The 14,003-nt window shown below is 33.4% G+C and overlaps 1 protein-coding gene across 1 annotated transcript; it reads left to right on the forward strand.

Moving 5' to 3' along the window:
- The first annotated feature begins 664 nt into the window (after positions 1–664).
- LOC110634498 (uncharacterized) lies at positions 665–2,596 on the forward strand. Its single transcript, XM_021783522.2, has one exon. The coding sequence runs from the start codon at positions 665–667 to the stop codon at positions 2,594–2,596; it is 1,932 nt and encodes a 643-aa protein (XP_021639214.2).
- The last annotated feature ends 11,407 nt before the right edge of the window (positions 2,597–14,003 follow it).

A 14,003-nucleotide genomic window follows, 5' to 3' on the forward strand; every position in this document is an offset into this window, starting at 1 on the left:
ATATTTTTACAAAACCATTAAATGAGGAAAACTTTTGTAGAATTAGAAGAGAACTTGGCATGAGTGAAGCTATTGAATGATATTTATTGCATTTGATATGAATTTGGTGCATAAATTGATTAAATATGTTGTTAGTACTATATTCTGCGTACATGTGTTTTTAGTTAACTACTTTCTCACTGCAGTTGTCTAGTTTTGTACCTGTATAATATTTAGCCAACTGGGTTTCAAAATTAGTTAACTAATTTTTCCTCTGTGTACATTTGACAAAACGCGCCTGATTTAAAATTACTTTCTTTCTAACGGGTATTTTCGCTCTCTTTGTAATCTATTTTGACAAATTTACCCCTGACCACATTTATGCTCATTTTATGTCTTTAAAGGGTAAAATTAGGTTTTGGAAAAAAGGGATTCCCGGTTCTCCATGAAAAACTGTACACAATTTCAAATTTTGAAAATTTTTTTTTTGTGTAACTGCTGCATATCACTTCAATCAATCTAAAACTCCCTCATTTCTCTGCTGCAAGTTGATTCTCCACTCTCTTAGAAACCCCAAATTACTCTCAAAACTAGAAATCCCCAATTTTCTTTCTCAAAATCCCTAAATGGTAAAATCTCGTTCTTCCTTAAGCCATTACTTCTCACTAAAATTTTTCAAGAATCGATGGCAAGGGTAAAACAAGTGACTACCAAACCTCGAAAATTCATGGGTGATGTCATGAAAGCTGCTGCTAATTCCGAAAAGGAGAGAGAAGAAGGAACTGAAGTTGAGAACAGTAATGACGAAACAGAGACAGTGGTAGAACGAGCAAGAAAAAGAAAGGGAAAGGGCATTGCTGGGTCAGAGCCTTCTGCGAAAAAGAAGAAAATGGAAAAGGCCCCTGCTTCGAAACCTCTTGTGCAACAAAATATTTTCGAACCAAGGTACATTAAATGGGATTCATTTTCTGACTTGCCTTATGAATTTGAAGATTTATTTACTTTTCAAGGCTGGATGGAATTCTCTGAGTTGGATGAATATTATTATCCTTATTTGATTCAAGAAATTTATGGAAGTATGAAAGAAGTTGTTAAAGGAGAAAGTTTTAGTGTGAGAGTTAAGAAGAAAAGTCAGATTGTTGATGTTGAATTCTTAGCCTCTGTTTTAAACCTAATAAATGATGGAAATAGGATTGGAACCTTCAAAGATTCTAGGAAGCTTGAAGGATATGATGAGAAGGCATTTCAATTATCAATTTTTCTGGAGGGTACACCTGAAAATGAAATGACCAACATCAGTTTAGTGCCTCAAAATTTTAGGATTCTACAATCCTTCATTCGATATTTGCTCAATCCTAGAAGTGGTAGTCACTCATATGCAAATAGCCTTGATTTATGCATTATGTGGCACTTGGTTAACAAAATCAGATTTAATTTGCCATTTTTTATTTTTAAAGTAATTGCTGAGTCTAGTAAGCATAGAAGGTTGCCATATGCTATGCCTTTGACTCTTATATTTCAAGCTATGGGAGTTGATTTGAGCAAAGAAAAGAAGTTTTGCAATCCTATCCCCATTAAGGAGATATTCAAGGCTGATGATGGTAGGAAAAGGAGTAAGAAAGAAGACAAAATGCAAGAAGAAGAGACTGAGATTGAGATTGAATCTGAATCAGAATCAAATTCTAAAACAGAATCGGACATCCCACTAAGCAAGTTGAAAGAGAGAATTTCTAAGATAGATGAAGGGGAAAGCTCTAAGAAGAAAGAGAAAATGAAGCTGAAAATGTCAGATTTTGTGAAAATCAGTAAAGCAAATCTGGACATGATAAAGGAAATCAAAGAAATGAGTGGACTAACCTTGAGTATTTTAGAAAAATCTCATGAATTGCAGAAGGGAATTATGGCTGAGCACAATGCAAAGATGGATATGTTGATTAATAGATTGGATAGACAAGAGTGGTTCATGAAGAAGATGGCTCAAATGTTGTTTGGTGAATCTTTTGGAAAGTTTGGAGATTTTGGAAGCTACCCACAGGGTACTGCTGGTCCTAGCAATGCAAAGGCTGCTGGACCAAGTGGAGTAAAAATTTCTGAAGTGGAAAAAGAAGCAGAGGAGCATGTAGAAGCTTCTGAAAAGGTACAAGAAGAAAATAAGCTAGCTGAGGTTGAAGAAGTAGAGAAAAATGGTGAGAAGGAAAAATCTGCAGAAGTGGCATCAAAAGCAGAACAAGAACCTGCCAAAGAGACATCAAGAGAATCCTCCTCATCTCATACTACAAGCAACAGCAGCAGTGACAATGGAGAAAGTGAAGGCAGAAATGGTTCAAGACAAGAAGAGGAGAAGGAAGAGCAGTCACAAGACCCATCCTCTAAACAACCAAACATTGTTCCTACTACCTCTCAACCAGTACCTGAATCAACCATCTCTTTACCCATGCAATACAGACCTAGAAGAACCAAAACACAAGCCAGAAAATCAGTTCTACCCATTACTCCAAACATCCAAGTACCCATACCTGAAAAAGAACCCCCAAAGAAGAAGCAACAAGCCAAACTTGTTGATCCCACTCACCTTAGGAGAAGTGGCAGAATTCTTAGCAGCAAAGAAAAATCTTGAGATTTTTTGAAATATGCTTTATGACTTTTAAAGTTGTGTCTTTTTGTTTTTTAAACAGGGGAGAAAATAAGAGAAAGCCTATCCTTTTGTTGACGTCAAAAAGGGGGAGAAATTAGGAGAAGATAGGAAAATATTTTAACTGACAGAATGATTTTAGTTAACTGGGTACATTTTTAGTTAACTAATTTTGTTCAGTAGTTATATGGTCCATATTCTGATATAGACATTTTGGACTTATTTTGGAAAGATATTGAAGATATGATGATGATCCTTTATGATTGACTTATGGTTGATATATCTTAAGTATGATGATTGAATTGATCTTGGATGAATTAATCTTGGAAATTGCTTAACATGTTACTTATATTATTATCTTCAAGATGCTTTGAATATCAGATTTAGGGGGAGCTATTTTGTAGCTTCTAATGATTGTGTGCATACATATAGGGGGAGCTTGTCTAAAAGCAAGTTCTTGCATACATGACATATGTAGATAGTTATACAATTGAATTTTTATGATCTTCATAGATTCATTAAGTTTTGACATCATCAAAAAGGGGGAGATTGTAGGCCCTGTAAGCTATAATGAGCTTGATTTTGATGATAATAAAACATAATAAAATATACATTAATCCTTTGTGCACAAGTATTTGAAGTGATTTTATAGGTCATGATATGCAAAGACACTGATGGAAGGACTATTCTATTGATATGGCTGATATAAAAGGAGTTTATCATCTTGTATAACACAAGACGAATCAAAGTCCATGAAGAAATAGGATAGAAATTAAGTTCTTAGGTCCATTGTACAAGATTGGAGAATTTATGCCATTTAAGACCTAAAATCAATTTTATTTTTAGATTCAAGATTTTAGAAAATGTTTTTATATTATTTCTAAGGTTTTTGAATGGTCAAAATAATTTTTACAACCTTTCTTCAAAAACTCAAAATTTCAAATTTAAAGTCAGACAGTAGTGAAATTAGTTAACCCGTTGCGAAAAATTAGTTAATTAGTTTTGATGTCTAAAATTCTCTGTCTTACAAAACTAGTTAAACGGTGAAAATTTTAGTTAACTATTTTTATGATCTGACCTGACTCAACTCTGCTGCACAACTTTCTAAGTAATAACGGCTAGTTTTTTGAAAATTAAAGAGCCGTTAGAGGCAGACGTTTTTGGCAATGAAAAGCACCTATAAAAGGCATCATTTACTACAATTCTAACTAATGAAAATGCTCTTATTCATAGTGAATTTATTGTGGTTTTTAAAGCTTTCATTCAATCACTCTTGAGCTTGAGTAGCAAATCTTCTCTCTCAATCTTCTAGCATTAAATTCTGTATCTGAGAGTTATTGAGAGTGATTTCTTCTACACCAAAACCTATTTAAGGTTGTGTAAGTGTGAGGACACACTTGTGTATGGTTTTCAAGCACCTTGTGAAGCTTGTGGGAGATTTTCAAGCACCTCGTGAAGCTTGTGGTCTTTTATGGGAAGCAAAGACGTTGTAAAGGTCCTCAAGCACCTGAGAAGCTTGCTGATATTGTAAAGGCTTTGAATCTTGTCTGTTGAAAAGATCAATTAGTGGAGTGACTCTCAAAGTGGGACTTTGGGAAGAGTGGATGTAGGCTAAGAGAGCCGAACCACTATAAACATTGTGTTTGATTCTCTTCTTCCCTTAACTCTTTAATTTTCAGCACTTTGATTTTCTGATTATATATTGAATGTGTTGAGAATTTTTTTTATTGAGCTAATATTGCAAACTCTGAATTTTATATGAGAAAATACACTTGATATCAAGTAATTATTTTGTGTATGAGCTAGTATTTGTGCATAACTTGATTGATTACTTAAATTACATCATAGGAACAGAGTTATACGCATACATAGAAGTGCAAAGCCTCAATTTTTCATTAAGTCTTGAGTAAGGACTGAAAAATTGTCTAAAGTGTCTAATTCACCCCCCTCTTGGTCACTTTCTTTGGGACAACACATATGTTATAATAATATTCATCATATTTTATAGTAAATACTAATCTTTAATTAAATGAGTGTATAAATTCGGATGCAAATAAGAATCACTAGTGAGTTATCATATCTTGATGCCAATCATCGAGCACATTTCAAGATGGGAAAGAAAATATCTACATCAAGCAACATTTAAAAAGAAAAAAAAAATTCCTAGAGAAAGCCACCCCAACTGCTAATTCACTGTCTTTCTTAAAAAGCCCATTAGTGTTTAAGTTTCACCGATCTACAAGTGGAGTTCTTTAAAAAATTTAAGCAAATTAGTTATTCACCTGCACGTTACGTAGTAATAATTTTTATTTTTTATTTTTTATTTTTTATTTTTATTTAATTTAAATTAAGTAAACTTCAATTGATTAAGCATTTTCAGATTTTAGGTTGGTAGTTGATAAGATTAGTTTTTAATTGTTGATGATGTTTCTTCTTTTTTCTTTTTAAATAATTTCTTTATTCTAATTTTAAGAATTAATAATTTGATATTTTCATTTGAGTTTGAGTATTGACGTTCATTGAAAAACTTATTCTGATATTGCGTGTTTAATCTATTTTGCTAAGACTATTTTACATTTAATCTAAATCAAATTTTCAAATTGAACAAAACTAAATTCTTAATCATGTTATAATTGGGTCAAAATCAATTGTAGCAAAAAAAAAAAATCCATTTTTTTATTTTTATTTATTTAAACCAAATTAGAGATCATGAAAATGAAATGAAAAAAAAAAATTTTTTAATTCAATCAAATAAAAGGTTTATCTAAAAAAAATAAAAAATAATTATAATTCATAAATAAAAACTTATTAACAACCAAATAATGAAAATGACAATTAAACTAAAGTTTAAATAGGATTTATGTTTAAATGTCTTTCTAAAACAACCTTTTTTTTACTGGCTTAGAATATTATTTTTTCAAGTTCTTCGGGTTTTTTTTCTTCTCATATAATGTTGAATCCTTCTTCTCAAATCCTGAGACTTAAGATTATATATATATAGATATATGTAGTTAAAATAAATATTACTAAATAAGATATTTAAAGATGACTTTAGTAAGTTAGTCTCATGAAACTTACTTGAATGCATGGTGTCCGAATCTTATTTGTAGTATTTAATTGTATGTCATTAACGTTATTATTTTCCTTACAAACATTCTATATAACTCTCGTATAAATATATTGATATTGCTGTTTACTTAAATTATAACAATAATTAGTAAAGATTATTTAAAAGTTTAACTGGCTCAAAATTTTGTAATTTGAATTCACTTTTAAGGTTTTCAATAGGAACAAAAACTTTAGTCATAATGTAATTTTTTAGATCCTTCTTTTAGATTGTAGTCATTTAGCTTGATTGCGAAGATTAATGATTTTCCACGCACATAAATTCTCCATTTGTCCTGGGATTGCATTATTGTTGCTAGCCTCTCCTTGCATCATCTTGATTGGGTTAACTCAACCTGTTTTTCAACACCCTTGTCAAAGATGATAAATGAAAGTAGTAGCTATTATACTATATGAGACTTAAAGGTGAATTTTAAAATGAGTTTAATTTTATAATTCACAAGGGTATAAATAGTTATTTTTTACCTTATTATTGTGAAACTACAGCCTTTATTGCATTGATCACAATGATATGTGACAAAATTTTATTTCAATTTTTTGTTGCGTGAGTTGCAAGATAATTAGTGGCTCTACCCAAAATTGCCATCTATTTCCACGATTTTTGCAAGAATTGTATATTGCTTTTTTCCTGTAAAAAGTAACATGCACATTGCAATAAATATCTATTTCATTTTAATTTCTAGAGTCAAATGTAAAAGATGTAATATTAAAGTGGATTTCATTAAACTTGTTCATCATTTTCCCATATAATTTCTAACAATGTTGTTCAGTGCTCTTTTGTTGTGGAACATTTGCTGGTCTATTGGTGTTTGTAAGATAGACTGAGTCTGAAAACTTTCAATTTAATTTCTAATTATTTACCTTCTAAGATGTCTGAAACTTCAGGATTTTCAAGATTAATGTAAAACTTTACAACCGTTGAAAGAATAGTGCTTCGTATAAGATACTAATAACACTTTATTTGTTATTTTTATTTAAGTTCAAACAAAATATGATCATAATTGAAAATGAGAGGTTAATTGTTTCCTTGCCTTTGAATTTTGTGATTGTAGTTGAGATTATCATAATAACAAAAGGCCCATCACTTGCAAAATGAATTTCTGGAAAAATATTCTGTGTGATTGCTCCAAAAAAAGTTACTTTGACTTGGTCAGTCTTGAATATAAAAAAAAAATGTTAAATATTAAAGTCACGCAAGTAATATATATATATATATATATATATATATATATATATATATATATATATATATAAGGTAAATGGCCGGCCTGGTTGAATACAAATTTTATTCAAGTGCTGAACTGAATATCTCACTATATTTTAAGGGTTAGAATGTGCCTTTTGCCCAACATTTATTAGAGATATATAAGAAACTATTGGCCCTACTATACACCTATAAGTAGCTTTCCATGATACACTACTTTTAATCAATTTACTAACACGTCAAATAGAAAGTAATAAAAAAACAATACTGATCATCTATAAGGTTCTCCAGCAAGAGTGATGTTCTAATCATTTTAGTCCTATTTTCCAAATCATGTTTATCCATAAGGTACAGAACTTCTAATGTCAAAAAGTCCTGAAAACCAATGACATGTAGGCATTCAAGAAATAATACTATAGCCCAATTTGCCAGCATAAATCAAGAATGGAGCTATACTGTTTATGACATAGCTCTGAATCGATCGTAGGTAGGTTGGATTTGGTTTGCTAAGTTCTCTTGGCTGCAAAAAGTCGATCTTTTCTTGAATATAAAAGCTGTAGATGATTTGCTGAGTTCTCTTTGCTATAAAGAGCCAATTTTTAATTTCCTATAAAAGCTAAAAGAGACATGCCTATATGCCAGGTGGTTTATTAAATTTGAAAAATGACATTTTTAATCTAATATTTAAAAAATAATAATTTCATTTTTGACATTTCGTTCGAGGGATGGCCTTTTTTTTCTATTTGATAGTGTTATAACAAGCACGCAAATCTAAGGCACACACACAAATCTCACAATCACACAGTATTAAAAAAAAAAAAGAAGAATAACACAGGATTTAACGTGGTTCAACCGTAAGGTCTACGTCCACGGGCAAGACATGAGAAGAAGGTTCCACTATGATTAAAAAAGCAAGATACAGTCAATCAGAACTCTCAAACCCTAACCCTAATGTGTTTCCCGAATATCTCACAACTCTTTCACAAAGGGTAGAATGTTACAATATTTATACTGGTCCATACCGCGGGGCGTTGCCCCCGCACCCCTAAAGAGATCAGTGGTGGGCTTCGGGCCCAGGCCTATCAGCCTGTGCCCTCCGCTACCACAACAAATCTCACTTTTTATCCCAATCGGGTCACAGTGTGAAACTTTTAGGTCGGGTCACAATTCGAATCCACGAAAAAATATATCTAAAATTCAAGCCACAAAAGTAACATTTCTTCTCCTTGGCTTGAATTCCCTTTATCATCAACAAAATAATCACAAAATACTCTGTCTTGCCATATACCCTCGCAAGGGCATTACTGAGCATACAAAACACCAACTGCCTAGACTTGCTCACTGGGACTCCCTTGGTCATCATACCTGCTGGATTATCATGTATAGAGACTTTCTGCACAACTATAGTCCCCTGAGATACAATGTCCCGAATGAAGTGATATCTAACATCAATGTGCTTAGTTTGCTCATGGTACATCTGATTATTTGTGAGATGTGTTGCACTGTAGTTGTCACAAAACACCGTTGCCTTGTTCTGTATCAACCCAAGATCACCCACCAAACCTTGTAACCATAAAACTTCCTTTACTGCCTCTACTAAGGCCATATATTCAGCTTCTATGGTAGACAAAGCAACTGTAGCTTATAATGTTGCCTTCTAATTGATGGCACTTTCAGAAAGAGTAAATAAATAACCTGTCAAAGATCTCCTCTTGTCTAAGTCCCCTGCAAAATCTGAATCTACATAGCCGATAACTGAATCACTCATATTGGCCCTGTCAAATGTTAGACCAACATCTTTAGTACCCTTCAAATACCTCAAAATCCATTTCACTGTCTGCTAATGCTCTTTCCTAGGACACGCCATGTGTCCACTCACAACACTAACTGCATACCATAGCATATATGATGCTACCAATAGCACTCAAATAGGAAACACTGGACATGTGCTCCATCTCCTTATCTGTTTTGAGTGACATGTCTGCAGATAACTTGAAATGGGAAGCAAACGGAACAGTCACAGGCTTAGCATTATTCATGTTGAAACGCTTAAGCACTTTCTCAACATAGGCCTATTAAGACAAGAAAAGCTTCCCAACACTTCTATCCCTGGTAATTTCCATTCCTAATATCTTCTTTGTAGCACCCAAATCTTTCATCTCAAACTCATCACTCAATAGCTTTTTTAGAATGTTAATTTGTGACATGCTTTTAGTAGCAATAAGCATGTCATCCATATACAACAGCAAATAAATATAGGAATCATCTAAAAGCTTCTTATGATACACACAACTGTCATATGAACTATGATTAAAGTCATTACGAACCATGAATGTATCAAATCTTGTGTACCACTGCCTAGGAGACTGTTTTAGACCATATAAAGATTTCTTAAGTAAGCAAACACGGTTTTGCATACCTGGAATGAGAAATCTCTCAGGCTGACTCATATACATTTGCTCCTCCATCTCACCATGCAAAAATGATGTCTTCACATCTAGTTGCGCAAGCTCTAGATCATGAAGAGCAACCATAGCAAGTAAGACTATGATAGAACTGTGCTTCACAACTAGAGAAAACACTTCATTAAAGTCAATCCCCTCTGTCTAAGTAAAGCCTTTTGCTGCCAACCGTGCCTTTTATCAAGGTGTTTCAACCCCTGGAGTGCCTTCCTTTTTCTTGAACACCCATTTGCAACCTACCACTTTTTGTCCCTTAGGCAATGTTACAAGCTCCCAAGTTTGATTTTTTATGAAGAGATTCAATTTCTTCACTCATAGCACTGACCCACTGATCTGCATCTGAACAAGAAATAACTTGTCTATAATTACTGGGTTCATGCACATCAACTGTCTTAGCAACTGACAAGACAAATGCAACTAGATCTGCATATGCATATCTATACGGTGGTCTAATCTGTTTTTTCTCTCTGCTAGTTGCAATGCTATATGGTTCCTATTTTTGTTGCTCAGGTGCATCCTCTTGTTGATCAGGATCTTGCACCTCATCCTCTGAATCACTGGACTGAACTGCTGAAGTATCAATATCAAGCTCCACTTGTTCTCTGACACTGTGATCTGATTCTACTATTGACTTCTCCCTCTAACTATCCAATGAAGCAAACTCATTAAATGTCACATCCCTGCTGATAATTAATCCTAGAGACTTTGCATCATTGCACAACAACCTATGGCCTTTCACTCCAGATGCATACCCTAGAAACATGTATTTTCTTGCCCTTAGCTAAAGCTTACCATCTCTCACATGAGTATAAGTAGGGTAACCAAATACTCTCAGCTGAGAGTAATCAGCAGGTGAACCGTACTAGATCTCAAAAGTAGTTTTGCACTCAATAGCTGTAGATGGAGATCTATTAACTAAGAAACAGGCTGTATTAATTGCTTCAGCCCAAAAATCCTTTTCCAATCTTGAATGTGAGAGCATTCTTCGTGCTTTGTCACAAAGCATTCTGTTCATGCATTCTGCAATACCATTCTATTGTGGTGTCCTTGTACAAGTGTGATGTCTCACTATACCTTCATGAATACAGAATGCATTGAGCTCACAATTGCAAAATTCCAACCCATTATCAATTCTAAAGTGCTTAACCTTCTTTTCTATCTATTTCTTAATCATCGTCTTTCACTTTACAAAGGTTGAAAATGCCTCATCTTTTGTTTTTAGAAAATACACCCACACCATCCGAGAGTAATCATCAATCAAAGTCATGAAGTACCTGGCACTGCTCTTGGAAGGGATTCTGTTATGACCTTATAGATCTGAGTGGATATAATCCACCGTTTCTCTAATTTTGTTCACTGCCTTTTTATCGAACTTCACCCTGGTTTGTTTGCTAAACACACAGTGTTCACAAAAGTCCATAGATTCTATTTTCTGCTCGTCCAACAAATCTCTCTTGTTTAATACAGAAAATCCTCTTTTACTTATATGACCAAAACGCATATGCCATAATTGAGTCTGATTCTGATTATTGCTTCCAGATGCTACTGCAGCTTCCCCTGAAACTATACTGCCTTGAAGAAAATACAATCCTGAAACCAAATTGCTCTTCATGAGTATCATAGAGCCCTTCCACACTTTGAGAACTCCATTCTCTGCATGGTATCTAAATCCATGAGAGTCAAGTGTCCCAAGAGAAATCAGGTTCCTCTTTAGTCCTAAAACATGCCAACACTCTATAGTTCTGACAATGCCATCAAACATCCTCAATCTGATGTTACCAATTCCTTCAACAGATAATGCACGATCATTGCCCAAAAACACCTTGCCACTCATCTGTTTTTAAGTGACAAACCAGTTTCTGTGTGGACACATGTTATAAGTAGCACCAGTATCAAAAATCTAGGAATTTTGTCCATGATCTGAACTTAAGGATAAAATTTTTCCAGCACTGTCATCACTATCAGAATCAATAAAACTATTTACCACATTCATAAAACTTTTTGGTTGCTTTCCCTTTTTAATTTTCAACTTGGGACAGTCTCTCCTGTAGTGACCTTACTCCCCGCACTCAAAACAGTTGGCCTTTTTCATTCTTGACTTAGATCTAGCTTTAGATTTCTTCCTACTGAAAGAATCCTCCCTTGAATGTGTTCTTCTCCTGTTCACCAAACCTTCCCCCTCAAATCTTTCACTATTATCTGGAAATTTCTTTTTCAACTCCTTCAATTTTAGAAAATTACTAACATCGTCTAGTGAAATACTGTCTTTTCCATACAACAGAGTATTAACAAAAGTTTCATAGGAGGGTGGCAAAGAACATAACACAATAAGGGCCTGATCCTCACTATTAATCTCAAAATCAATATTCTTTAGATCCATAATGATTGAATTGAATTCATCCAGATGTTCTTTAATGGGCGTACCTTCACTCATTCTCATATTGTAAAGTCTTTTCTTGAAATACAGGCGGTTGGTCAGTGATTTGGAAGAGTATAACTCCTCTAATTTCTTCCGTGCCGCAGATGCTGAGCTTTCACCAGTAATCTCACGTAGGACATTATCAGTTACGCTCATAAAAATCACACTCAAGGCTCTTTCCTTTAGATCAGCCTTCTCTGCCTCTTTCATACCTTCTAGAAAGTTATCCTCAATTGCCTTCCATAGACCTTGTAGGATCAAGGAAGATTTAATATTAATTTTCCATAGACTAAAACTTAATCCACCATCAAAAACTTCTCCATCTCATACTTCATTGAGGACGATCCCATCTGTAAACCCTAGGTTTTGTGCACACAGCTCTAATACCAGTTGGTTATAATAAGCACGCAAATTTAAGGCACACACATAAATCATACAATCGCATAGTATTGAAAAGAGAAGAAGAATAATACAGGATTTAACGTGGTTCAATCGTAAGGTCTATGTCCAAGGGCAAGACAAGAGAAAAAGGTTCCACTATGATGAAAAAAGCAAGATGCAATCAATCAGAACTCTCAAACCCTAACCCCAATGTGTTTTCGGAATATCTCACAACTCTTCCACAAAGGGTAGAATATTACAATATTTATACTGGTCCATACCGCAGGGCATTGCCCCCACACCCCCAAGGAGATCAGTGGTGGGCTTCGAGCCCAGGCCAATAACCCTTTGCTACCACCATAGATCTCACTTTTTATCCCAATCGGGTGCAGCTCGAAACTTTTAGGTCGGGTTACAATTCGGGTCCATGAAAAAATATATCTAAAATTCAAGCCACAAAAATAACAGATAGGATAATCATACTTTTTTTAGCAAACAATGATAGGTGGATTCTGGAACAAAATGTTAATAATCACATGTATTATCTTGGGTAGAAGAAAACATATCCTCATTCATTTTAATTCATATTGTATGGCCTATTTAAGGTAAGCTAACTTGCAAATGATTAGGACTAATTATTTTACGAGACAATACTAATTCATATATACACACATATACACTACAAGAATCTATCGAAATAGAAACCGAATTTAGAAACGAACTTTTATCAATTTGTCATTGGAAATGGTTTTGAAACGAAAATTGAGAATGGGAAAAAATACATTAGAAACCGGTTAGATACCAATTTGAAACCGAAATTAGAAATGGAAATTCATCTGTTTCCAAATATACACACCAAAAATTTGCGACAGCTTTTGCATTGATTTAAAAACGGATTGGAAATCGAATTTTGAAACTGACAAGTTCAGTTTCTAATTTGGAATCTCAATTTTTTTTTCATAAAATTTAAAACCCATTTTAGAAGCCGATATATGTCAGTTTCTTATTTCATTCATTAGAAACCAATTTCTTCGGTTTCGAACCCTATGGTGGTCATGTTAGAAACTGTAAATATTCAATTTTTAATCACTATTTAGAAACCGATTTTTTTTTAGTTTCTAAATGTAATGTAGTATTATTGAATTTGAAGCTCAAATTAGAAACTGACATGTATCGGTTTCTAATTCCTTTATTTAGAAACCAATTCTTCTGTTTCAAAATATAAGGTAATTTTAATAAATTTGAGTTTATTTTAGAAATCGACGCTATTTGGTTTCTAATATTAGTTTAGAAACTTATTATATTCAATTTCAAAAACTGATGTGGTTTTAATAAATTTGTGGCTCATATTAGAAACTGAATATATGTGGTTTCAAATAATTTATTTAGAAACCAAATAATTTTTGTTTCAAAATCTAAGGAAAGTATTATGAAATTTGAACTCAAATTAGAAACCGAATGCTAGCGGTTTTGTGATGCCCCTTATCCGTCTACAGTGTAGTCGAGCAAGGTGTGCCACATTCAGTGTTGAAGCACCCTATCTTGTCTTGTCATGTATATTATTAATTTAATGTCCATTTATTTATATTATTCCATGTGTAGAAATTTTTTTTTATCACATTATATTTTTTTTGTTGAGACCCAGACAGAGTCTCCTCTGTTTTATTAGTATATGACGGGTTCCACTATTCACCTGTGAAAACAGTCTATATCCATTTCATATTTTCTTAAGTCATATCATATCATTATAATTCTCATCACATCATTTCTCATAAAATTTTTAAGAAAATATATTTCATT

Source organism: Hevea brasiliensis, chromosome 2 (genome assembly GCF_030052815.1).
Source record: "Hevea brasiliensis isolate MT/VB/25A 57/8 chromosome 2, ASM3005281v1, whole genome shotgun sequence".
Lineage (NCBI taxonomy): Eukaryota > Viridiplantae > Streptophyta > Magnoliopsida > Malpighiales > Euphorbiaceae > Hevea > Hevea brasiliensis.

Coding starts and splice junctions, on each gene's coding strand:
- LOC110634498 (XM_021783522.2), top strand. CDS start 665: ATGGCAAGGGTAAAACAAGTGACTACCAAACCTCGAAAATTCATGGGT.